The sequence below is a fragment of the Neopelma chrysocephalum genome, unplaced genomic scaffold (assembly GCF_003984885.1).
Source record: "Neopelma chrysocephalum unplaced genomic scaffold, ASM398488v2 Primary Assembly neopelma1_64, whole genome shotgun sequence".
In the NCBI taxonomy this organism is placed as follows: domain Eukaryota; kingdom Metazoa; phylum Chordata; class Aves; order Passeriformes; family Pipridae; genus Neopelma; species Neopelma chrysocephalum.
This window is the reverse complement of record NW_020897721.1, coordinates 3,135,367-3,158,997: the sequence shown is the minus strand read 5'-3', so window position 1 is coordinate 3,158,997 and position 23,631 is coordinate 3,135,367. Positions and strand designations below refer to the sequence as shown.

General features: G+C 48.7%; 2 protein-coding genes across 2 annotated transcripts; both read right to left on the bottom strand.

The window, feature by feature from the left end:
* Nucleotides 1-41: 41 nt before the first annotated feature.
* Nucleotides 42-10,844, bottom strand: LOC113967604 (vitamin D3 hydroxylase-associated protein-like). Its single transcript, XM_027683312.1, has 15 exons — nucleotides 10,075-10,844; nucleotides 8,613-8,726; nucleotides 8,139-8,282; nucleotides 6,767-6,900; nucleotides 6,176-6,382; nucleotides 5,670-5,710; nucleotides 5,330-5,454; nucleotides 4,047-4,172; nucleotides 3,121-3,218; nucleotides 2,850-2,949; nucleotides 2,706-2,749; nucleotides 2,197-2,236; nucleotides 1,624-1,732; nucleotides 1,229-1,374; nucleotides 42-1,044 (listed from the first exon to the last, which is right to left on the bottom strand). Exons 1-15 carry the CDS (start codon nucleotides 10,282-10,284, stop codon nucleotides 919-921), a joined length of 1,764 nt encoding a protein of 587 aa, XP_027539113.1. The 5' UTR covers nucleotides 10,285-10,844; the 3' UTR covers nucleotides 42-918.
* A 5,343-nt stretch (nucleotides 10,845-16,187) lies between these two features.
* On the bottom strand, nucleotides 16,188-23,612 carry LOC113967447 (vitamin D3 hydroxylase-associated protein-like). Its single transcript, XM_027683026.1, has 9 exons — nucleotides 23,043-23,612; nucleotides 21,925-22,038; nucleotides 21,462-21,605; nucleotides 20,989-21,122; nucleotides 20,230-20,667; nucleotides 19,999-20,038; nucleotides 17,788-17,896; nucleotides 16,753-16,898; nucleotides 16,188-16,458 (listed from the first exon to the last, which is right to left on the bottom strand). The coding sequence occupies exons 1-9, from the start codon at nucleotides 23,241-23,243 to the stop codon at nucleotides 16,330-16,332; spliced, it is 1,455 nt and encodes a 484-aa protein (XP_027538827.1). The 5' UTR covers nucleotides 23,244-23,612; the 3' UTR covers nucleotides 16,188-16,329.
* Between the last annotated feature and the right edge of the window lie 19 nt (nucleotides 23,613-23,631).

The following is a 23,631-nucleotide window of genomic DNA, read 5'->3' as shown; positions in this document are numbered from 1 at the left end:
GAGGTCTTATCAGAGGGAGCGATTTATCCATCTGTGTGGGGCAGGATAAATGGCCCTGTGTGGGTGCTGCTTTCTCCCTCCTGTCTGACTGCTTTGATCCTACATGAGCAGGTTTGGGTTAACAAACACCATCTGGGGATCTCAGTCTTTGTCCCAGATCTCACCATCTGCATAAATGAGTTGCATCTGTCTCTGCTTATCTCCTGCCTTCAGAAAGAGCAGCCTGAGGTCCTGAAATCAGAGGTTCCTAAGAATGCCCCTCCTGTGAGGCTGAAAATATGTTTGTGATGCTGGAGATTTGGTGCTGTGGAAAGGCCAGTGACTGCTGCTATCCTTCACAGACAGGAAGGCTGTGGGAAAGTGTGAATGCTCCTGTGCAAGATGCCTTTTAATGTCCAGGGGGCAGGTGTTTGTATGATTCCGAATAGTAACTAGTTATAGAACCATAGCCATCAGTGAATGATTACTGGAGTTTATGAGAAGAGTTGCTTAATAGCTACATTTTTATTTCTGTGAGCAAAATACAGTGATGGACAGGGTGGACATGGCTGTATCCCTCACAGGGCAGCCCATATGAAGTTACTCCAGTGCCAACAAGAAAGTATTATTGAGATTTTGTAACCCGTTTCTCTCAGCACCACCCTGCTTCTGCAAGGGGCAGCATCGATGGAAATGGGGGTGAAGGGGTGAAAACTCACCCATGTCCATCCTTGCAGGAAGGTGCAGTGCATAGATTTATCATCATTTGAACCCAGCTTAAGCCAGTCCTGCTGTCTGCATGGCATCCTGGTTCCTTATTGGCAAGGAGAGAGGTCAGGAAATGGTGTTTCCTTCCTCCTTCCCTCCTCTTTGTAGTCTCTGCACTGCCAACGGCAGTCGTGCAGTGCTGTCCCTTTGGCCCTGAGGGGACCATGGGGGCTATGCCCCTCTCTTCTCACGGCTGAGGGTCTCCACCTCCTTCATGAACCGCAGGCAAAGCTCCTCCTGCCACGGCAAGGCCACACACTGCACTGCCACGGGCATCCCCACGGCTCCTGACGCAGCCTGCAGTGGGCACACAAGCAGTGAGGGGTTACCCCGGGGGCTCAGACTTCCAGCAACTTCTGGAAACCTGGTTTAGGCACGTGGCTCATCCCAGAGAGCGGGGAGGTTGTGGTTTGAGCCCTGCTCTTCGAGTGAAACTATTACTTGAATGTCAGTCATCAGTGTGCTCCACCACTTTCTGTACCTGTTTCAGCTTCCTGTCCCAGGGGTCATCACAGCATCCTTGGTAAAGCTTCAGCTCTTCCTCATCCGCTTCTGTCACTGTGCTGACGGGTACAACCCCAGCAGGGAAGTTCAAGAGGTTGTACAGCATCGTGGAGGAGATGCCACCTGAGAGCAGCAGAAGAGAGAATCCAGCCAGTCACAGCCTCCTGTCCTGTTTCAAACTTTCACATTCCATGTTCACTGAGGCCCCTAAGGACTGTGTGTCTGTCTCCACCTGATCAGGTAGCTCTATGGTCATTACTTTTCCTTCCTAATTCCCATAAAATGCTTAGGTGGGTGGTGAAGCTCCGGGTTCCAGACGTTTCTCTCCAGTCTCAACCACTGTGGTCCCTCTCGGGAAGGCCCCAGACTCACCAATGAGTTTCCCGGCATATCCCGTGGTGAAGGCAGGCCCCAGGACAGGGCACAGCACAACGTCCAGATGGAGTTCCTTCCACTGGGTGATGAACTCGGAGCGGTACACCTTGGGGAGGAGAAGGGAGATGACATGGAGCCCATGCCCATGCCTGGGGCATCTCAGCTTTTTCAGGGCGTGCACCAGGCTCTGGCACAACTGAGGAGGCAGCAGCAGTCAGCAGTGCTCGAGGGGAGAGGCAGAGGAATGCATGTTTGCCTCTACAGCACGTGGCCAGGAATTGGAAAGGTCCCTCTTTAGCCGTTCCCTCTCCCAGGACAGCCTTTGTTGTGCTGGGACTGTTGAACACGGATGTTTGTGCGTGAGCCTTGTGGGCAACCGATAAAGTCCTGTCTGGGCTGACCCAAAAGCCCATCTACCCATTCCTGTCTCTCTTTTGTGCCTTTCCCTCTGTCCTGTCTCTTCCCCAGCACCTCCTCTCTTTCACAACCCCATTCCAAACCGATGACTTTCCAACCTGGCACTTGCCAACTTGTAGCATGATGCCAGAGAGGAAAGTCTTCAAAACATACCTGAATTTGATGGTGATGATTCCACATCTCCTTCACTGACCTGCAAGTGGAAATCATAGCAACATCTTTAAGAGGAGGAGGAATTGCTTAAATAGGCCTCTGGGTTGATAAGCCCTGGTGATTTTAGCAGTTACTTAAAACAATACAGCTTTCACAATCTAAAGTTTCCTTTGGCATCTGGCCAAGCAATTAGTAGCAAATGTCTGGAAGTGCTGGAGAGAAGGTTTCTTTGATGAGTACTCTGGATTTAGTACTCCTTCTCTTCCACAGGCTTCCTGTATGAGCTTATCTATCCAAGTCCCTTAGTCCTGCCAGGATATCACTAAGGGCAGTGCAGCACTAGGGAGCTGTGTGCCTAAAGGCTGAAGCCATGTCCAGGATAGAAGGAAAACCCCTGCAGAGAGCAGGTCAGAGCCTGTTGTAAATCCAGTCCACCCCAACTATGGACACTTAGAGGAGAAGGTATTGCCCCCTTTTCATGGATATCCCTGGGGACGATGCCATCTTACCTCATTCCACTGAGGGCATTCAGATAGTCAGCCAGGCGGGGAAACTGGAAAGGCAAGAGGTTCCTTAGGGACATGACAGGGGAGTGCGGTAATTTATGCCACTCTGGGAAATCCCCAATCCTATCCTGAGGGATGGAGGCTCACCAGAGGTTTAAGAAGCAGAGCCAGCATCTTCTTTACCAGCCTTGGGATCTTGCAGGAATTCACCTGTGATTTCAAGCTTGGGTCTACGATATTTCCTGTGCTGAGAGACAACAAGAAGAGGGGATCATGCCAGAGAAGCTGTTTGCCCTTTCTCGGACACCTGAGTGTTGGCTGTTTGGGGTGGGAGAGATGGGCTGGTTTTGCCTGTGTTGTGCTCATAGAATGGACATGGAAATGTTTGCAGCACCACTGCCGGAGGGCTCCTACTTACAACACATCCAACCAAGCGCGGCCTCCATCGGCAAAAAACGTCTTCAAAAACAGTTCAGTCATGACATAGGGGATCCGAGGTGGAGAAAAGGGCACCAGCTGCACCAAAACACAGGATTATGTGGCAGCCTGGGGATGTGGATGGTTTCCAAAGCCTGACTGTGAATATACCTCAAAGGCAGAGCAGTGCCTTCCTGGGCTCCACATGCCAACTGAAGTCCCATTTCGACCCTTTTCCAGCCCAGGCATTTTCCCATGGGATTATTCCTCCCCGGCAGCCATGCTCAGCTCTGAGCACTCTCCAGAGCTGTTTAATCCTCCATCTAAGCAGTCACTGAACCAGAAACTGCAGCAGTTTCCTGCCTGTCCCAGCAGAATTGATGTCTCTCAGACATGGACTCACTTTGCTATGAAGAACACCACTAGCTCATTTCCACAGGTAGATCTAGATGGAGGGAAATGCATTTCCCTTCCCATGCCCTGGGGCCTTTTTCCCTCAGTGGTCCAGGATGGACAGAGATCTCCATGGGCGTTGGAGAGGAAGGAGAAAATCACCTCCCAGAACTGTGCTGGGGAAGGACAGATCTAGAGAATGCTGAGACAACCTTCCAGGGTCAAGTGCAGCATTTCATGGATGCTGCTGTCTGGTGTGATGGTATGAGAGCAGAGACGGATTCGTTACACCCTCATGGGCACGGGTTTGCTAATTGCTGGTGCTGTTTCCCCCCCGGGCAGGTGTGTGTCTGCGTGGTGTTGTGTGGCTGTGGTAACCTCGCCTCACACCTCTGGTAGGTCATTTATCCCACTGCTGGATTTGGGAGCTACGGCTTTTTTTTCTGAAGGGTGATTTCCTAAAGAGTGATTTCCTCAGTGAGGAGTGAAGCTGGGGACACCCTGGGGAGAGGAGCAGGGGGTGGTTGTGCTCACCTGGTGCCCGGCTGCCTGCAGGGCACTCCTGGTTTCCTTCACCGCCCGCCGCATGCAGGGGGGCAGCGGGCAGTAGCCATCGGTGTCGTAGTACCCGACCCTCAGGGGAGTGCAGCTGCAGTACACCTGGAGCAAAGAGACTCCACTTTAGCAGTCCTATTCCCAATGGAATTGCTGAGAAAATCCTTCAGACGTTAAGCCGCTGGCCAGATCTGGGACCAAGATTGAACCCAGCCACACCCAGGCTCTTATCAAGAGTTTAGAAAGCAAGGGAGTCCTCTCTAAACCTTGTGACTCAATGGGAGAGTCCCCCCTACTCCTTGTATTTCCCTATTAAATCCTTAGATATAAACTCTTGGCCAGTGTGGGACTGGGACTGGACTCAGCTGTACCTAGACTCTGTCAGGAGTTTAGAAAGCAAGGGGGTCCTCTCTGAACCTTGTGACTTGATGGGAGGGTCTTCCCTACCCTTTGCACCCTTGTCCTTTGCATCCCCAGTCTCCATGCAAATGATTTCAAAGTGACACCAAGCTGATTTTCCTTGGTATGTTTCATCTATATAATAAGTAACAGAGTGAACCCTGCCATCAAACTGTCATGCTTTTGCAAATTTATATTAAATAAAACCTGCTTTTTCCAATGCCTTTGACAGTGATTTTTTAAGTGACCTAAACCACTCACTTGTGACACCCACCCTGCTGGGGGTAGATCTGCCCCCATGCTGACACCCACTGCAGAAGGGGGCAAAAGCTCCAGGTGTTAGGGAGTAACTAATTTTCTGGTTTGCTGCTTACAGTTTCCATACGTTCCCCTTCCCAAATGTCTACCCTTGCCTTTCTCTCCAGCCTCCTTCATCTCGCCCTTCAGAGAGAGCACAGTCTCTCTACACCAGTAGATTCAATCACTGCTAGAAAGGACAGAGGTGAAAAAACCTTCTGAAGTTGGTCTGCAGCAGAGGGAAAGGAAATGCCCTCAGTTATTTGCTGCAGCAGTTTCTGATCTTGTCTCATCTTCCCCTAAAAATCTTCAGCTGTTTGCTCCTTCAGCTGTTTGCCTTCCTCCTCCGCTCTTCTCTGTGTTCTCTCAATCTGATAAGCTACATGCCCACTGAGGAGGCAGACAGGATAACTACTGATTAGCCTATTTTTCCCCCTAATAATTACGAATTGTGCCCTCGAAGAAACCTATGTTACTGGAAACCGGTACTGTAAAGACAACTGGACCCTTAAAGAAGCTGTGCAGCACCCTGGAAGGAACCAGGGCTTGCTGAGTTAAGGACTCACCTCCTCGTTGAAGGGGATGGGGGGCACGCTGGGGTCCAGCCGGAACATCTCCTCGCAGAGCAGCGCCCTCATGCACAGGGCCAGGCTGTCCACGTCCCTCGCCATCGGCCCCAGAGCACAAGGAACTGGAATGGGACAAGAGCAAATACCCACATCGAGCAGATGGATGTGCCAAACACTGATCCACCCCTCTGCACAGCCACGCTGCTGCAAGGGGTGGGCAGGCAATGAGGTGGGATGTTTCAGATGGACTCCAGATCGGGGTTGTCTCAGGTTTTCCTAGAGGAGGACATAGGGCTTTTCACAGGACACAGAGAAAAGCAATTAAAAATTCTTGTACCTGCCAGGATCCCATTGACAGGGCCAGTCACTCCAGACAGGCTTTTGGAAAAAAAGAAAGAAGTATATTGTCATTTCAGTAATAAGAATATATTCCCAATATACTTGAATAGCATAGTAGGGCCTTCAGTTCAGGACTGGATTCAGGAGGAAATTATTTCAAGTATTTGATTTATGTGAAACAAGAAATTTTGGCCAAAAGGAAAAAAACCCCTCTAACTGAAATCCCAACAAATCTTAGTTTTGTTTTAACCAAAAATGTACCATTTTGGCATTATTCAATCACTTTAACCCCCTTTTACTTTTATCTCCAGGCTAGATTTACAATGAAAACACGTCCATTTCCCACAAAATCTAACCATGCTGTCTGCTGGGAGAGGTTTTGAGCAAAGCAAGCCACCCCTTGAGAACCATCCTCTCTATTTCCTCCAAGCACTTGCCGAGTACCTTCCCCTTCGGCTGAGTTTGGCAATTAGCAGGGTTGGAAGGGCAGACCCCAGGACCCACCTGAGCCTTTCTGCCGTGGGTTTGAGCCCACACAGCCCACAGAAGCTGGAGGGCAGGCGGATGCTGCCCCCCATGTCCGAGCCGATGCCCAGGATGGAGCCTCCCCCTGCGATGAGGGCTCCCTCCCCTCCCGAGGAGCCCCCAGGGCTCTTCTGGTGGTTCAAGGGGTTCAAGGTCTGGCCAAAGATGGGATTGCTGCAGTCATAGCTGAGGAGAAGAAAACCAGCAAGCAGGCTGTCAGGAAGAGCCAAATGCCTTCAGTTTGTTTGCTTTTCCTTGCAGTGAGCCTGTGTGGCATAGCCAACCCCAACCTTTCATCCCATAGATCCCTCAGGACATGGCTCGTTCCCATGGGCCTCTGCTATCCCTCCCATGCACAAGTGCACTTGATTTCTCTTAACTCATGGTAGGTTTTTTTCCCCTCTTAATCTTATCTGAAAGCAATTTCAGTTGAGATTGTTGTCAGCTAATGGAAGAGGGGCTCTCCAGGCAGCATCTCGGGAGACAGGGAGAAGCCTGTCCTGGGACCTGCAGGCTGGATTTTACCTTCAAAAGCACAACCAGAGGAAGATTTCTAATCATGTAGGTCACCTGAAGAGGGATTGTGGCACGTTGGTCATTGCAAATGGGATGGCCCCTTGTCTCTTCAGAACTTTGACCAGGACACTGTCCTCCTTCATTGGAGTATCCAGGCATTGCACAAGCCCACAAGTTGACAGATGCCCCTGCACAGAGGAGAAATGACAAGGGACATGGTCAGCACAGTTCCCTTGCCCTTTTGGAGGGATGATCTGGTGTTCCCTTCAGGGGTTGTGTGTTTGATACTAACCCACTCCCTTGTGAGTCCTAGCATGAAGGGCCAAGGACTCCCTCTCCTTCCATCCTTGGCAGAGGGCTGCCAAGCATTCAGAGGGTTAAACCTTCTCCCAAAGCTGTCCTTGCTCTTCTCCATGCTCCTTCTCTGCCCTGACACAACTCCATAGGTGCACTAGCTCAGGATCAAACCCAGTGTCCTGCTGTCCAAGTGAAGCCACCAGTGGATGTTCAGGGAGGGAATATTCATCCCAGATAAATACAGTGTGAGAGCCTTCTTCAGTTAGCCTTGGTATTCAGGGCTTGGTTTGGGCTTAGAGCCCTCAACTTTAGTACAGACTGTACTGTGTCATGTATCAGAGGAGAAATCAATAACTATTGACCCCTGGAGTTTTTCCTGCTGATGGAGGTTTGTGCTGGTTTTGGCTGGAGTGGTTTATTTTCTTCACAGTAGCTAGTAGTGGGCTGTGTTTTGGATTTTGTGCTGTAAACAGTGCTGGTAACTCAGAGATGTTGCAGCTATTGCTGAGCAGGGCTTACAGGGAGCCAAGGCCTTTTCTGCTACTCGTGCTGCCTCGCCCGTGGCGGGGGCTGGAGGTGCACAAGAATCTGGGAGGGGCCACAGCCAGGACAGCCGATCCCAACTGACCAGAGGGACATTCCATGCCATATGGCACCATGCTCAGCATATAAAGCTGGGGGAAGAAGAAGGAAGGGTGAATGTTCAGAGTGATGGTGTTTGTCTTCCCCAGCCACCGTTACGCACGATGGAGCCCTGCTCTCCTGGGGGTGGCTGAACACCTGCCTGAACATGGGAAGTAGTGAATAAATTGCTTGTTTTGCTTTGCTTGTGTGCACAGCTTTACCTATTAAACTATCTTTACCTCAACCCGCAAATTTTCTCATTTTCACCCTTTTTATTCTCTCTCCCCCATCCCACCTGTGGGGGAGGGTGAGGCAGCGAGTGCCTGCTGGGGTTAGACCACAGCAAGGTTTCTAACTGCCAGGGTTGCAGCTGCAGCAAGATGTGGGGCCACAGCCTCACACATGGCCAGGTTTCCTGTGGTGCCTACCCCATTCTCTATGTCCCACCACTCCACCACCCAGCCCAGCTCATGGTGGGACACTTCACAGACACAAAGGGAAGAACCTTGTGTCCGATGTGATCCTTGATGCTGACGGGGATGCCATAGAGCAGCCCTTTCTCCTTCTGCCGTTGTATTTCCTGGAGCTGCTCCTCACACTCTGGGATAAAATGTCGCAAGCAATTTGTCTGTTGGTTCACTTCCAGAGCCTTTGTTGGACATGTGGAGGAAGAGGTGTTAGTTAAGATCAGCATTGTTACACAGCTGCATTCAGTAGCTACCTCCATCAAAAAAACAAGGCTTGTGTCTTGGCATGAATGGCAATCCCCCTCCCCAGGCCATCCCAGCTCAAACCATCTCAAAGGAGTGGCCAGTGATGGATCTGATCCAGAGAAAGAGTGTGTCTCTCTCTTGACATCAGTTATATTAAAGACTTGTCATAATCACCAGCTCCACCAATCTTCTCAGCCATCAGCTCACTTACCATGGTATGGAGAATGTGATTTGATTTGTCCATCTCACTGTGGATGGACACTCACCTTCTCTAGGTAGGTGTAGAGGACAGTCTTGGGAGACAGAGACCCTTCCTGGAGTCTTTCAGTGAGTCCCAGCAGAGGCAGGCAAAGGATGGCATCTGTCTGGACACTGGGGACCTGCAAGGGGAAGATGAGGGGGATCCAGGGCAGCAGTTCCTGTTACACTTTGGCTCAGAGGGGGTAAGTCTCTTGGATCTTGCCAACATTATCAGAGCTTGCTGGAAAGGCAGATCCTGCATGTGAGGGTTCGGATCTTGAGCTGCCGAGTGTTTCATCCTGAGATTGGAATGTCACAAACAGGATGCAAACACAGGAGCCCAGCTGTCTCTCAAGGTAGAGAAGAGCTTTGCCCATCCTCTGCAGCAGAGGACATGGCAATGCCTTCCCCCTGGCACCATGGGATTTACCCACTGCCCAAGAGGTAGCTTCAGCTGAGCAAACACTTCTAGGGCAGAAGGTATCAAAGTCCTTGCACACAAGCCTCAGGCTGTCCCTTCATCCCTCAGAATGGGTACAGGCAGTGCAGGACATCCTGGGCTGAGGACAAACATCCAATAGCTCAAGCCCAGCAAACTGCAAAGAAGTCATCAGGGACTCACAGGTGGGTGAGGTCTACCCAGGTAAAGAAGACTGGCAGTTTTCAGCACCACCAGCTTTTAAAAAGGTTTTTTTAAATCATATATATATATATTATTTTGTTTTTTAAGAAAAGAGGTTGTGGAGATATGTATCACTTGTACCTGGTATGTTACCTGTGAAAATATGAGCTGGTTTATCCAGTACATATTCAAAGCAAATGGAGCAGAAAGAAAAGGTGTTGAGAAATGAGTGTTGCAGTAGGAATTCAGGGCCACTTCCATGCTGGTTGGATGCCTACCTACCTCATTCATCCCCATGTCATGTCCTGGTTGCTCCCAGGGGACACTGAATGCCCCACCTTCATTAGTGTTAAGTTAGACCAGACATTTTCTGGGCAGCTGGATGGATTGGGAGGTCCCACTTGCTGGAAATGCTAGTGAAAGCTCTTTTGAGGATTCTTCAAAAGCCATGCAGAAGCCAGGTTTTAGGGGCAAAGTTATAGGGGTATGGACAGACGTGTAAACTTAAGAGTTAAGAAGAGGCAAAAGCTTTCTTACTTCTAACCATAGAGGAAAGAGATTTCCAGATTTTGAAAGAACTGAATTTTGGATCAATGAAGGTCCAGTGCTTCTTCATCTGTGTTCTCCAAAACCTCTTCCTAGTGAGTAATTCACATCCCCCTGGCTGTAGACTCCCATCTCGTCTCATCCAGCCCGAGGAGAGCAGTGATCTCCCTTTCTCTCAAGGCAGACTTTCCTCTTGTTGGGGGCTGCTGGCACATCTCCTTGTTATAAAAGCTATGGGGGCATGAGCTGGAAGGAGAAGCTGAAGGACAAAATCAGCAGACACCCTGGTGGGACTCAGAGCCCGCAGAAGGATGGGTTACCTGCTCCCTGAACTGCTGGACAGCCTTTGCCATTTTCTTCAGACCCTCATCCCGGGTTTTCCGAGCTTCTTCCATTTTCTTCTGGATCATCTTTTTGCCCAGCCATTTCCAGACCACCACAGCTGCCACTGACCCGCCAAGCAGCGTGAGGGCAGCAGAAGTATCCACCTTCCTCTCTGGCAGGAGCTGTCTCAGCTGCTGCTGGATCATGATGTGGCCTTCGGGTCTCCAGGGATGGAGTGAGAAAGCAAAGCAAGGCAGGAGCAGGAGACCCTTCCTGCCTCCCCAGACCCGTCCCTCCTCTCAGCACCACTGTCTCGGGTCAGCAAATAGTTCAAATAGTTCAGTCTGAAGCTGACCCCTGCAAAGCTGTCATCTGTGGAACGTGCAAGGGAGAATGATTAACCAGGAAATGGAAAAGGTAAAGTTTGGTCAGTGAACCTTGGGGTGTTGGGTCTATAGGGGCTTTCTGGACTGTGGGAAGCTCTCCACTGGGAATGGCTAAGGGATCAACTGAACAAAAGAAACAAGGAAATAGCCGTTCTCCTGTTTCCTGTGTAGCCTGAGAGGACAATGGGAAAAGGGGAAAAAACAGCTTGAAATTGCAAGACTTCCTTGCACAGGGATGGGGAATGTATGCTGAGGGGATGCACAGCTGTGGGGTACCCTCAGCTCACCAAATCCCTTATGCTGCTCCCATGGTGGCCAGAGGCTGTTGCAGGAGGTCCGTGCTCAGCATTGCCGTGATGTCTGCATGCACAGGGAGAGGCTGTTCCACTCCATGACAAAGCACGCTGGTATTGCTTTAGGAGTGGAAAATTCCACAGGCTTGCAGGCCAGAAGCAAACTATTTCCACCAGACATTGGAATAGCTGGTGTCTGACATCTTTCCAGCAGAGATGACTCTCACTACAAGCACCAAGAGCCACACACTCAGCTGAAGGCAACAACCCAGCCAACATCAGTCATGGTCTGTCTGCAGTCTTCTCTGTTGGTTTTGGATGGTGGGTCCTCCCTATGGGTTCCCCCTTGGAAAAAGTATTTGGGCAGCTATGGATTGTGCATTACAAAACTTTGCAAGATTCTAGTGGAGTGTGGAACTGGATGTGGAAAGGAAGCTGAAGAGCTCTCTCCCTTCAGGGCTAGGTAGTCCTCTAGTGCTCAATTTTTCATTGTCACGTTCGTTCTTAGCAGTTATAAGAGTTCACTGCTGTCTTCTGTCACAATTTGTGTCAGTAGGGAATGTTCTTAGCTTAGTTCTTAACTAGGGAAATTTATGGACTCTGAACAAAATTGTCTTTGGCGTCCTTGCAGAAACAGTCTGGAGCTGATGGGAGTTAGCAGCATGGTAACAAATTAGTCTGGCCTTTTATTGTGTCCCTTCCAGCAGCATCTTCTTTGGAGGATGCCTCCTCAGCTATGGCACTGCACGGGGACATGCCTGCAGCGCCTCAAGCTCCTGCTCCACAGTGCTGGCTGCAGCAGGTGCCTCTGGAAGGCTCACGTGAACAGGGTCAGCACGCGGCAGTACCGAGCTCTCTCCAGCCTCCAGGAACTCACGTGAGCGCTTCCTGAGACAGAGGTGGGCACTTTGCCTATGTGACAGCACCAGAACCTCTGTGATGGGCTGAGCAGATGTGGGAGGGTTTTTTTCCCTGTGCTAGGATGTGTCAGGGCATTGGCCTCCCACATCCACTTGCGCATTGGTACCTGTGCTCTGATCCTGCCCTTCAGACACTTAGCAAATGTTTAACAGAGACAGGGACAGCTGTGTCCAGGCTGACTTGGCATTTCAAAGGGCAGATTTTCAGCAGGCACAGCTGCATTTCCAGATGGCTGGAGGCTGCTGAGGAAACCCCTTTCCCTATCAACGTGTGAGCATCTCCGCATCCTTTGTGAACCAGAGGTAGGGCTCCTCCTGCCACCACAAGGCCACACATCCAAGGGAACCTAAAGCAAGGAAGCAAAGGGATATCCCAAGTTAAATCTCAAGTCCATAGCAGAGGAGACAGACCTACTTGGCTCTCAGGTCAACATTCACTTGTCCACAGTGTTTTGTCATTTGAATTGATCCAGGTGCAAGGTCAAACCCATCAGTGGTGTTCAGATGAAAGCCATGCATGACCCTTTTCACAGGAAGAGTCAATTCATAGCAGCTGGGTCTGGGATTTCATTGTGGCACCCACGACACCTCCTTCATTGTGGACTATCCCAGAAAAAAGGCAGTCAGATAAAGTCAGACAGACCATTCCTGTGCCCAGCAAAGGCTGCACCATATTTGCTTGTAAGAGCAAAAACTGCACTGACTTACTGTCATCATGTTACATCAACACCTTCAGGTCTTAAGCAGGCTGGGTTTTGACATAAACTGTTTATAACTAAGTGTCTTTCCTCTAAATTGGTAATAAATATTTTTAAGTCAGTTTTGACTCAATTTTTATTAAAATGATGAAAAACAAATCCTGACAGCTGCATCTTGTGTTCATGTATTTGTAACCAAACGCTCTGGTGCTCTTTTTCAAAATGATTTACAAAATGAGGCATGTTAACTATGCTGCTCTGAAAGAATATTAAAGACATTTCACAAAATACTGAAATCATAGTGATTTGGGCTGGCCCCCTCTGGAGAACTTGTTGCAGTTGGCTCAGAGGGCTGAATAAATGTTTTCTGGGAACTCTCCAGTTTCTGACTCATTTCAGCCTGGAATATCTATTTGGAGCACAAGACTCTCCTCAATTTCAGTCCAACTCCACCAGCACTCACAGAACATAACAGCTGGTAAGAAACTTGCCACTACCAAATCTGCACCTCTCCAACAATCAAGAACATCCATTGAGAGGTGAGGGTTTGTCTCTATCAATGCTTTTCCATGTTGCTCAGCCAGGACCTTGTTGGCTTTCCCTGAATAAACTGCAATAGAATGGGAAGAGACCTCCCGTACCAACCATGACACCTCTGACAGCAGGGGCTGCTCTCTCTCTCCTAATCATCCCTATATTTTTCCCACTTTTGTGAATATTGCACTATTTTCCTTGAGCCTTTCCATAGCCAAGTGGGTTGTACGGATCCTACTTACAACTTCTCCAGCAAGGTAGAGACATGATCAGCAAAGATGCTGTAGAGAGCTGTTAGTTCTTCACCAGAAGTCCAGGAGCATTCCTACTTCTTCCATCATGTCTGGTGTCTTGCTCACGTCTGTCCCCACTGAGTGACAGCAGAGACTTCAGCACCCTGATGGTGAGGGACTGGGATGTTCCCAGCTGCTCCATGACTGGGCACGAAGCTGACAGCAGGAAGCTGGGTGACTTGAGTGAAAAGGAAAACAGTGGCAGGAAAAAACAAACAAACAAACAAAACGAGACTGAGACTGTACTTGGTGAGATGAGGATTTGTGCAGCAAACAGCTGTTTCAGACTGAAGGATGTACCAATCCTAATTTTGGGGGTTTTTTTGTGTTTCAGGGGTGAGCTTTCCTATGTTCAGGTGTTTCACTTCACCTCCTTTTTAAACATCTGCTTTTAGCTACTTCAACTACCACCTCGAAACTTGTTTGAAGTGAATGTCTGGGATCCTGGAAATGTTTGTGCCCCTAATGTCCTCTGTCACTGCCTGCTGCATCACAGAGCTCTGTGTGCTTCTGATACTGTAAGAAGACAACTGACCCATTCTAACAACTCAAGTTCTGCTGGTATCAGTTTTCTAGAGAGTCTTATTTGCTCCTGATGCTGTGACTATATAACATTGTGACACGCTAAATAAAGAAAAAATCCTGCAAAGTAAAGTAAAACCAAATAAAAAAGCTGGATTGCCTGATGATTCAATCTCTCAACCTTGCTTGGTTATTTATCTGGTCATAGAATGAAATATGGGTTGAGGAGGGCAGATCTAAATTTTTATCAAAATCAAGAAGGAGGAGGAAAAATAATCAAAGCAAAGACCACAGCCAGGCTATTGTGCTGGAGATGAAAGAAACTAGTAAAAACAAAGCTCTTTTGGCCCAAGCAGCATTTGTACATAATTCTCTCAGACAGACCACAGCATGGACTTTGGTCAGTGCTAGGCAGCTGAACAAGCACTCTGCAAACACACAGTGTAGGTCTGCAAGGGCTGCACAGCCTGAGCCAACAGCTCATGGTGAGGAGCTGCAGAAGGCTTGAAAACACAGCAACACTGGGTGTGGGAAGGGGCTGACATTCCTTCTCCAGTGTGGAGGAGGTCTGGAGGAAGAACTGTCCTGAAAACCTGAAGTTTTACCCTACTACAGGCCTCTCTCTCCTTGTATTTCAACACCTGAGCTCACCAGAGTGCTCTCAGCATCACCCTCCCTAGTTTCCTCCCACATTTATGCAGCAGTGACAACTGACATCATGGACCACCTGACTTGAGAAGGGCCCCGAGTTTTACTCAGGAATGTGCTTTGCTCTCTGTCCAGCTGAGGCACTTACCTGCCCTTTAAATTCCTGAACAGACCCCTAAATCAGGTCCAAACTTGTATCTTGTTTCCCTCACACCTTGTCCATCTTCTTCTGGACATGTCTTCTCCACCTCATTCACTTCAGTACCAGGAGAGCTTTAGCTGAGCTGAGACCAGGTCTGAGAGCATCCAGGCACTCTGCTTCAGTTGTCTGCTGGATCATAGTGAGAACTTCCCTTTGGGTGTTGGGTCCTTGGAGCTACTGCTACGGGACCCTGAGATCTAGTGACTGGCTGGAGGCAGGAGAAAGGAGAGTGGGAGGAACAGTAAATCCCTTCTAGAGCCATCCACAAGGAGCGGCTGGAGTGCAGAATGCAAGGATGGATGGGGAAATTCCTTTTAGAAATAGGACTCTTTCAGCCCTGCACAGGTACAGAGGGATAGACAAGCAAAGGACATTATCCTTTCCTTGAAAAACAAGGTCTGTGCATGCTCAGATCTATCCAGGAATACTACCTGGGCAGGTTACCTGTTTAATGGTGAGCTCCCATCCTCCCTATGAGAGGGCAGCTACAAACCTTTGCTCCTGGCCTGAGATAGTGATGGTCATCCGGCAGGATCTCCGTGGGTGGTGCCCCCAGCAGCAGTCCTGTGGAGCCAGGGCATCTCCTTGGAGCAGGGCTGTGCCATGGATCTTCTCCTGGCTGTATGGGGATCAGAGGATGATGAGTCAGGCTGCGTGACTGTGTCACGCTTGCCGTGTGACTCAGATCTCCCTGTGGCCATGGGAGGTGGCTGGGTGACTGCAGCATCCCTGCGCTGCCCCAGGGAGGCAGGAGAACAACAAGGGCACTGTCACCCCTTGGCTCTCTCCTCCTGTTGGGAAAATACTGCCTCCAGCCCTGGTGCCTGGAGAAATATGGAGGCTTGGAGAAGGAATCATTGCTAATGATCATTGCTAATGATCATGCCTTGCTTCAACACACGCCTTATTTCAACACACGCTTATTCCAAGCGTCTGCTTCATCACTCCCACCTTTCCCTCCAGTGTCTTCATTCACCTTGAGAGCAAAGGATGGGTCAAGAAACAGCACACAGTCATCACGGTGTTCTTGGAAACACCAAACAGTGTGAGTGGCCTCAGTGTAGACACAGAAATGCTTTCTCAGTTTTCCCTGAAGTGTTTATAGGCAATAAAATCACATCTTTTCCCGTTGTTTAACTGGAAGAAATGATGAGGAACAGGAGTGAAGACAGACCAGTCGCCATTTCTCACAGAATATTAAGCTTTCCACTACTCCCTGAACAATTAAACTGCTGGATGATGTGGAGATCAAGGAAGCAAATGAGTTCAGGAAGGGGACCAAGGAGTTTGTGGAGGAGAGCTCTCCTGGCAGCTATTTAAACCGATGGGCTGACTGCAAGTCTTTGCCAAAAAGTCTCTTAGCCAACCAATGGCACAGCCAGAGAGGGAATTCTGCACTTACCAGGTTATACTCTCCCACAATCATCTGCTGCTTCCCACTGCTGGAAGTAAAATATTGCAATAAACAGCCGTTTGGTCTCACATCATACAACAGATATTTTTTCACTATTGTCTTGGGGTTCCTCTGTTACAGCATTAACTCTCATTCCTTTCTTTTGCTTTTTTGACTCAGTTTAACAATGAAGGACAACTTAGACAGGGGTGAGATTTTCGCTATTTTTAAACAGCATTTTGTGCCAGTTTATTGAAATGTTATTTCAGAGACTTGCTATCTACCTTTGTATCAGGTAGAAGGTGGCTGGAGTGAAGGGCAGGGAATGAAAAGTCATCACAGCAAGGGCTGGTTCCCAGAAATCACACATTTCTCTTTGTGTTGTGGGCAAGCGTCTCCACCTCCTTCATGAAGCGAAGGCACAGCTCCTCCTGCCACGGCAGAGCCACGCACTGGACAGCCACTGGCAACCCCACAGCTCCTTCCACAGCCTGCAAAAGTGAAGGACAGTGCTGAGTCAGGGCACCAGAGCACCCAGGGAGACACGAGACATTGTGGGAAGAGAAGGCAGAGGAAGACAAGCAAGGGGACAGCTGTCAGGCTGACACACACCAGCCTTGCTGCAGCACCACACACAGGGTAGTAACACAGAGAATGCCAACTGCATGGCTAAACCAGCTCCCACTCCCATCAGGAGATGTAGACAAACCTCGGGACAATGTCCCAGAGGTGTCACTGTGCCAGTCATAACCTTCTTCTATGATTTAAGCCTCTTCCCCCCTGACCTCTTTCAGCCTCTTATCCCAAGGGTCTCTGTAGTGCCCTTGGTAATGCTTCAGTTCCTCTTTGTCGGCTCTCGTGACCGTGCTGACCAGCACCACCCCAGCAGGGAAGTTCAGCACGTTGTATAAATTGGTGTAGGAGGTCGCAGCTGGAAAAGATCACACAGAGCATGCAAAATGGCAAAATTCAGTGTGCAGGGCCAGCAGTGGCTTTCAGATGGTAATTTGGGTTGCAGGAATTGTAATCTGGAGTGGCTGGATCTGAAGAGACCCTGAAAACATGCTGCCTCAAAGGGACCTTTTTGATGGAGAGGTTTGAGGGCCACATGGCTGCTGAGACCAGAGAGAGACCCACACCTTCACCTCTCAGTCATGTGGAGATCAGATCTGCTCTGGGAGGGACAGACATGAGTATTTGATCCGATTCACAGTCTGCATCTATATCTCCTACTCCCTGGGGAAAAGTCTCAGCTATCTTTTCAAGATATTCCTGATGTCCAGTTATGTTAACATCATCTTGGGGATTTTGGATCCCAAAAGGTCATTGCTAGGGAGATGGAGGACCCTGACTGTTTGCTGGAAGCTATAGAAAAATGCCTTTTTTCTGCCAGTCACACGCAATGGGCTTTTCTGCTTTTTGCAAAGTCCTGGGAAATGTGAGACAGCTGCATTCACAAGAGCCTGGCCCTGTACCAAAGTCTACCACCCCTCTGACATCCACTCCTCACTGCCACTCTCTGCTGCAAGAGTAGCTCCTGGGCTTTCTACAGGACAGACAACGGAGGGGAAACTCACTGATGTACAACTGGGGACAGATGTGCCACTAATGGCTGCCCCATAATAATCCCAAACCAGCAGCTCAGATGAAGTGGGGACCTCAGACCCACTGAGGTGACCTCTCCCTTGCTTTCTTCCACAGAGGGAAACTGAGCAATGTACATGGTTTGGGGAATGTCCAAGAGACCAAAATATCTTGCTCCAGCTCTGCCCACAAACACGGCCAGGGATGCACCCGGAGACACCTGAGTGGAGATTTACCAAAGAGCTTCCCAGCATAGCTGTGGTTAAAGGCTGGCCCCAGGGCAGGACAAAGGATCACATCCAGCCTCAGCTTCCTCCATTTGGCAATGAATTCCGTGTGGTAAACCTGGGAGGAAAGACAGAGGAGATGACAAAAGTGTCTGTTGGACAGCAGTAGCAGGTCAGTGCTGACACATAGGAAAAGGAGGGGAAAAAACCTTCCTGGATACAACTAAAAAAATAAGATAAAATCTGAGCTGTGCCTTGAAAGGGCCTTTGTTCTTCCTCCTTTAGGTTTCCTGTCAGAATACCATGTGCTGCCCAGACCTAGACATTAATGCTAGGTGTGCATTTCTCACTTGATTTCGTCAAGCATTAACCCAATCCTTCCCATGAACAGTTTTGTTTTTGAATTGTATTTAATGGAGATCAACAGCAGTTTGAAGAATTAGGTCTGGCTGACTAAAAATCACATTTCCTAAAAGCTTTGGTTATTTCGATAGAAGGTTCTAAAAGACATGAATCCAAAATATTTTCACAAATACTTCTTTCATTCTGCCTGGGGATACAGGTAAGGAAAAGAGGCAGCAAGAGACAGGAAGGCAAGGCCCAGGACATCCCCCCACAATGCAGGAGGCACAGCTTCAGGATTGTCCTGCAGATCCAAGAGAGACCTAGGTTTGTAGTCTGGTCTACTACAGCTTTGCTGAACATCAGGCAGCGAATTAATCCATCCTCAAACAGCTGTTCCACTTTGTCTTAGCAAACAGACGTGGATGGACCACAGTACAGTTGTTCCTGCAGCCACAGTCTGGTTACATACAGACACATGTCCCATGGTCCCATCCCTGTTGTGCACAACTGTCTCACTCCCAAATTTTCTGTACAAGAGTCTTACACATCTCTCACAAAAGCCCTGGCCTTGGGGCTGTTTTTCAGCCTGACCTCAATTTCCACCTGCAGTCTGAGATTCTTCCTGATGAAAGTTCAACAAATGAGATGGGTTTCCAGGAAATACTGGCAGTGTAACTATTTTTTTCTTTTTTTTCTGAGAAAAAAGCTGGTCACTAGCCAAAAATTTTGAATCGGCTCTTGTTTGCAGTAGATGAAAACATGTGAATATTGTTTCACTGAACAAAACCAACTGAAAATGTCTTTGAAGCCATCAAACCTTCTAAAGACTTTTCTTTTTTTTTGGGGGGGGGGGGGGGCGTTCCTTTGTTTTGTTTGTTTGTTTGGTGGGGTTTTTTGTTGGTTTCTTCGGGTTTTTCATGTGTATTTTTATGTGTATTTTTGTGCTGGTTTTGTTTTTTTGTGGTTTTTTTTGGGGGGGATGGGAGAGGAATCTGTTTTCACCTTAAAAAAATCCCCTAACCCATTTCCTTCCAAACACTCCCACCAGCCCAGTGACCAGGCAGCTTTGCAGGAGTTTTTCCTCTGCCCTCTAATTTGTCAGACCAGCCTGCTCATCCATCAAGTGACTGGCACTGATAGAGGCTGGCTGGTACAGGCTGGGGGCATGTTTCTCCTCAGGGAGGATTGTCAGGGTGTCCCAGGAAACAGATCCTGCCCTGAGGGTGGACACTAAAACAGCTCAGCCTCTTCAGCCTTGCAAAACACCAGCTGAGAGAGGATACAATTGCTCTCTATAAATAGCCCTAGGAGTGAGGCAGAGGAAAATACCAGAGAGGTGCTATTTACACTCAAGGACAGAAATAAAATAAGGATAAACTGGAAGGGAATAAAGAGCACGGGAAATATTAAAGTTTCCAACCATCAGAGCAGGGAGGAGAGGAACCAGTCAATAAAATCAAATGCAAGCATAAAACTCAAACGGCTTAAAAGAGGAACTTGATCAGTTTGTGGGCAGCACTGGACACAGCTGCCCAGGAGAAAGCTTCCTGTCCTAGGTTCCACAGAGTTCACAACCACAGTTTTTGACTCCTGCTTTGTCTCTGCTTGATTGTTCAAGCATGGCCTCAGCTTGTGACAACATCATCTAACGTCTGAAATAAAGAATTTGCACCGAGAGACAGAAAGAAGAAAAAAAAATGAAGTCTCATTTTTAATGATTGTTCTTACGCTATTTTTGCTTAGACAATGCAGGGCAGAGGATGATGATTCGTTTCCAACTCCAAGTGGATTGCTGAGTGTGAAGCAATTGCTTAGAAACTTTAGAAATCTCTCACAACATTTAGTAAGGAAAAAGGGAAATAAGAGTCACGTTACCGCCACCGCTCCGTGCTGATCCCAGAGGTTTTTGGCAGATCTGGAAAAGTGACAGAATTAATCAGCTTTGTGACTGTGGCAACAGAAAAGAATTAGGAAAATGCACAGACAGCCCATTTTTATGAAAACTGCATGACCATTCTGGGAAAAAGCTATGGCATCATCCAGCTGATTTAGCTGGGTTCACATGTGCTTACAGGTGCATCAAAAGAGCTTATGTTAAAGCATGGCAGCTTCTTGGCCAGGGCTATTAAAAACTGAATAAGTCTTTGTTGTGCTAACAGGTAGAAGTCATCTTGTGTCATTAATAGAGCCTTTAGCCCAAGCTGGCACGAGGGCAGGTTAGGTGCTAACTTAAGCCTGGAGGAAACCATGGACACTATTGCAAAGTTTGATGCACTTTTGGGGACACCTTGCAGTTTCCCCACCGGGTGGAAGAAGAGGACAGAAGCTGGGATGTACCTGATCCTGTTGCCTGTGTGTTTGAGCCCACAGAGCCCACAGAAGCTGGAGGGCAGGCGGATGCTGCCGGCTACATCTGAGCCGACGCCCAGGATGGAGCCTCCCCCTGCGATCAGAGCTGCCTCCCCTCCCGAGGAGCCCCTGGGGCTCTTCTGGTGGTTTAGAGGGTTCAGAGTCTGGCCAAAGATGAGGTTGCTGCAGTCGTAGCTGGGGAGAAGAAGATCAGCAGGTGAGTGGGGTACTTCTGCCTCTGCAAACCATAAATACAGGGCACAGAGCATCTGTACAGGGATAAGGGCGGAATTAATCCCAGCAGGTAGAATCAGCATGAAGTAGATTTGTTGGAACAGCTGAATTTAAGGAGAAAGAGACATCAAATACAAGATAAATCATTTCAGGTTGAAATAAGGAGGCAATTAACTCAACGTGCATGATTAGCTTGGACAAGGGGGGGGAGCTTGCCCACACTCTCTGTGATAGCAAGAGTCACGTATCATAGTGTTTTCATGAAGGCAAACATGCAATTACTTTATCATTGTCTGTGGGATGTCGGTTTTCACAAAGGGGATTGCCCCCTGGTGCTTTAGAACCCGGTTGATGACGCTGTCTTCTTCCTTCACTTGGCCCAGAAACTTCACCATCCCTCCAGAGGAGATGTGGCCCTTGGGGATGAGAAACAAAGCTCTTTACATACAGGAGAAATCCTGTTTGCCACAGGAGGCATCATGATTTATGTCTGTTACTGTTACAGTTCCAAAGTTCCCACCTAAGTTTTCTCAGAGGCAGAACAGGACCTGACTACCCCAGGGAAAACCCGATCAGAGCGGGTTAGAAATTTCTGAAGAAAACAAGATTTCATCAGAAGAAAGGCAGGTTTGCTGGTCTCACAATATTTGATCCAGATTCTTGTCTGAGAGAACTCTTAGCCAGTCCTGGTGAGGATGGGACATCCTGGCCTGTTTCCAGCTCCAAGCCAAGAGGTAGGGGAACCAGGGGTGTACCTTGCAGTTAATGTGGTCCTTGATGCTTATGGGAATGCCATAGAGCAGCCCCTTCTCCTTCTGCTTCTTCAGTTTCTGGAGCTGATCCTCACAGTCATGAATGAAGTCTGTCACACAGTTCACCTCCTGGTTCACCTCCAAAGCCTCTCCAGAACAGAGAAGAGCAGCAAGACAGATGGATGGGTGGAAGGAGACATTACTTATATTTAGTTTTCAAGCTGAAAATTCAATCTTCTCAAACCTTCAGCATTTATTTTTCAGATATTATCTATAAACTTTAGGTGTTTCTTTCTGGGATAATTTTCTGCCCTGGATCTCTGTCCTACTTACTTGCCTGTAAGCCACGTTTCAGACAACATAGTACTGACAAATTGTAATCCCCAGCATTGCTGCTTCTCTCAGAAAATGAGCTGGTTTTTAATTTGAAAGTCCCACTGTCCTCCATGCTGAAAGTATCACTCACTTTGTCCATGTAGGAGTAGAGGATGCTCTCTGGGGACAGGGACCCCTCCTTCAGCTTCTCCACCAGCTCCATCATTGTCAGCGAGAGGATATGCGTGGTCTGGGTGCCTGGGTTCTAAAAAGAGTAGGAAATTGGGTGCAGAGGGAAAAAACCAAAAGAAAAAGCTGATGTTGAGGCTGCAAATACTAAGGCTGCAGTTCTAACATCTGCCCAGCAATCACCTTGAACGGAAAATTTTAGAAGACATGCCCTGTACAAATGCAGACCTCCCACAGAGCACTGCGTGTGCTGGAGCAGGGAATTTGCTGACAGGGAATTTGCTGAGTCTTAGTTCATAAAACCAGGATCCAAACAGGGAGAAAAACTGCTCCTTGACTGGAGAGTTGTGTGAACCTGTAAGAGTGGTTTGACCTGTTTCTATTTGCTCTCCTACAGGCCTTCACTCCTCTTCTAACTCTAACTCACTGAATAGCAGTTCAACCAGCTAAAGTTTTACAAAATTTATCATTAACATGGGAAAAAAAAGCGTGTGGGCTCTTTGCAACCTCCCCTCCAAGAGAAGAATAGCAGTAGGTGTTTATTATGGGTCTAAGACAAATCCCAATTCCAAGTACCTGACCTCCTAAAATCCAGGTGCTTCTTTACCTGGGCATGGGCAGGAGAAAATGGCTTTTGGTCACTGATGTGCAGATGTTGGAAGGATGTGAAGCCCCCTTGTACTTTGAGGGTGATGGGGCAGTCAGGTCCCTATGGAGGGGGAGAGGTAAGGAGGATGGGAGAGGAAAGGCTTGGCAGTAGGGATGGATGAGGAGAAAGGGCATATGGAAGTCTGGGGTGGTGATCTGATTGAGAAGGTCCCAAGCTCCAATCCGTCTTTCATACTCAGAATTCTCTCAACAGGTCTGTATTAAGAAATACTTCCTTTACACTGTCTGTTATGGGAGGGGTTTTCATGACAGTGGAGGGTGATGACCCTTAAAAAATATCGGATTGGTGATGCTGGAAAACATGCATGTGCCCTAACCACCATTCAGAGAGGGATTGATCAGAGCTCCCCCATTTCTTTGGTTATCCAAAATATAACTCCTTCCTCCCACACACACTTTCCCCAAATTTACCTCTTGCTTAAACCTCCGAGTCGCCTTCTCCATCCTTTCCAGGGCCAGATCCCAAGACCTCCTTGCCTCATGCATCTTCTGCTGGACCTGCCTGTGTCCCAGCCATTTCAGGAGCATGACAGCTGAAGCTGAACTGCAGAGCAGAGCTGAGAGGGCACGAGGGTCCCCCCACGATGGATCCAGGACCTGCTCTTGGGTCATGATTTCTCTCCCCGTCCTTTCGGTTTGGGTCCAGCTACAGACACCTGAGTCTCCCACCTTCTCCTCAGGAGGGCAGATAAATGCAGACTCTGTGACTGCCCTGCTGTGCAGGATCAGCTCTGAAGCAGAGTTGCCTTAACAAAGTCCAGGAATGGACTTTCTAGACCATGGACTTTGAAAGGGTCTGCCTGCTGGAGCAGTGCTGTGGGTCAGGCTGCAAAGCCATGTGCTCAGCTTACTCAGTTTGGGGGGCTTCCCCAAGGCTGGGGTGTCCCCCAACTCTGTGTCTCCCCAAGCCACTGTCTGCTGCTGTCCCTGGCTGCACACAAAGCTGACTGCCTGCAAAGCCCAGGTCTGGGCTATCCCTACCATACCCACATCTATTAAT

Bases quoted from the DNA above. Each gene is read 5' to 3' on its own strand.
- LOC113967604 (XM_027683312.1), bottom strand. From the start codon at position 10,284: ATGATCCAGCAGCAGCTGAGACAGCTCCTGCCAGAGAGGAAGGTGGAT. The intron at 8,283-8,612 runs GTGAGTGTCCAT...TGTCCAACAAAG, and splicing joins TCTACACCTACCTAGAGAAG to GCTCTGGAAGTGAACCAACA. The intron at 4,173-5,329 runs GTGAGTCCTTAA...TCTTTGCTCCAG, and splicing joins CCATCCCCTTCAACGAGGAG to GTGTACTGCAGCTGCACTCC.
- LOC113967447 (XM_027683026.1), bottom strand. From the start codon at position 23,243: ATGACCCAAGAGCAGGTCCTGGATCCATCGTGGGGGGACCCTCGTGCC. The intron at 17,897-19,998 runs GTAACGTGACTC...CTTTCCTCCCAG, and splicing joins ATCAGCACGGAGCGGTGGCG to GTTTACCACACGGAATTCAT. The intron at 16,899-17,787 runs GTAAATCTCCAC...GATCTTTTCCAG, and splicing joins CTATGCTGGGAAGCTCTTTG to CTGCGACCTCCTACACCAAT.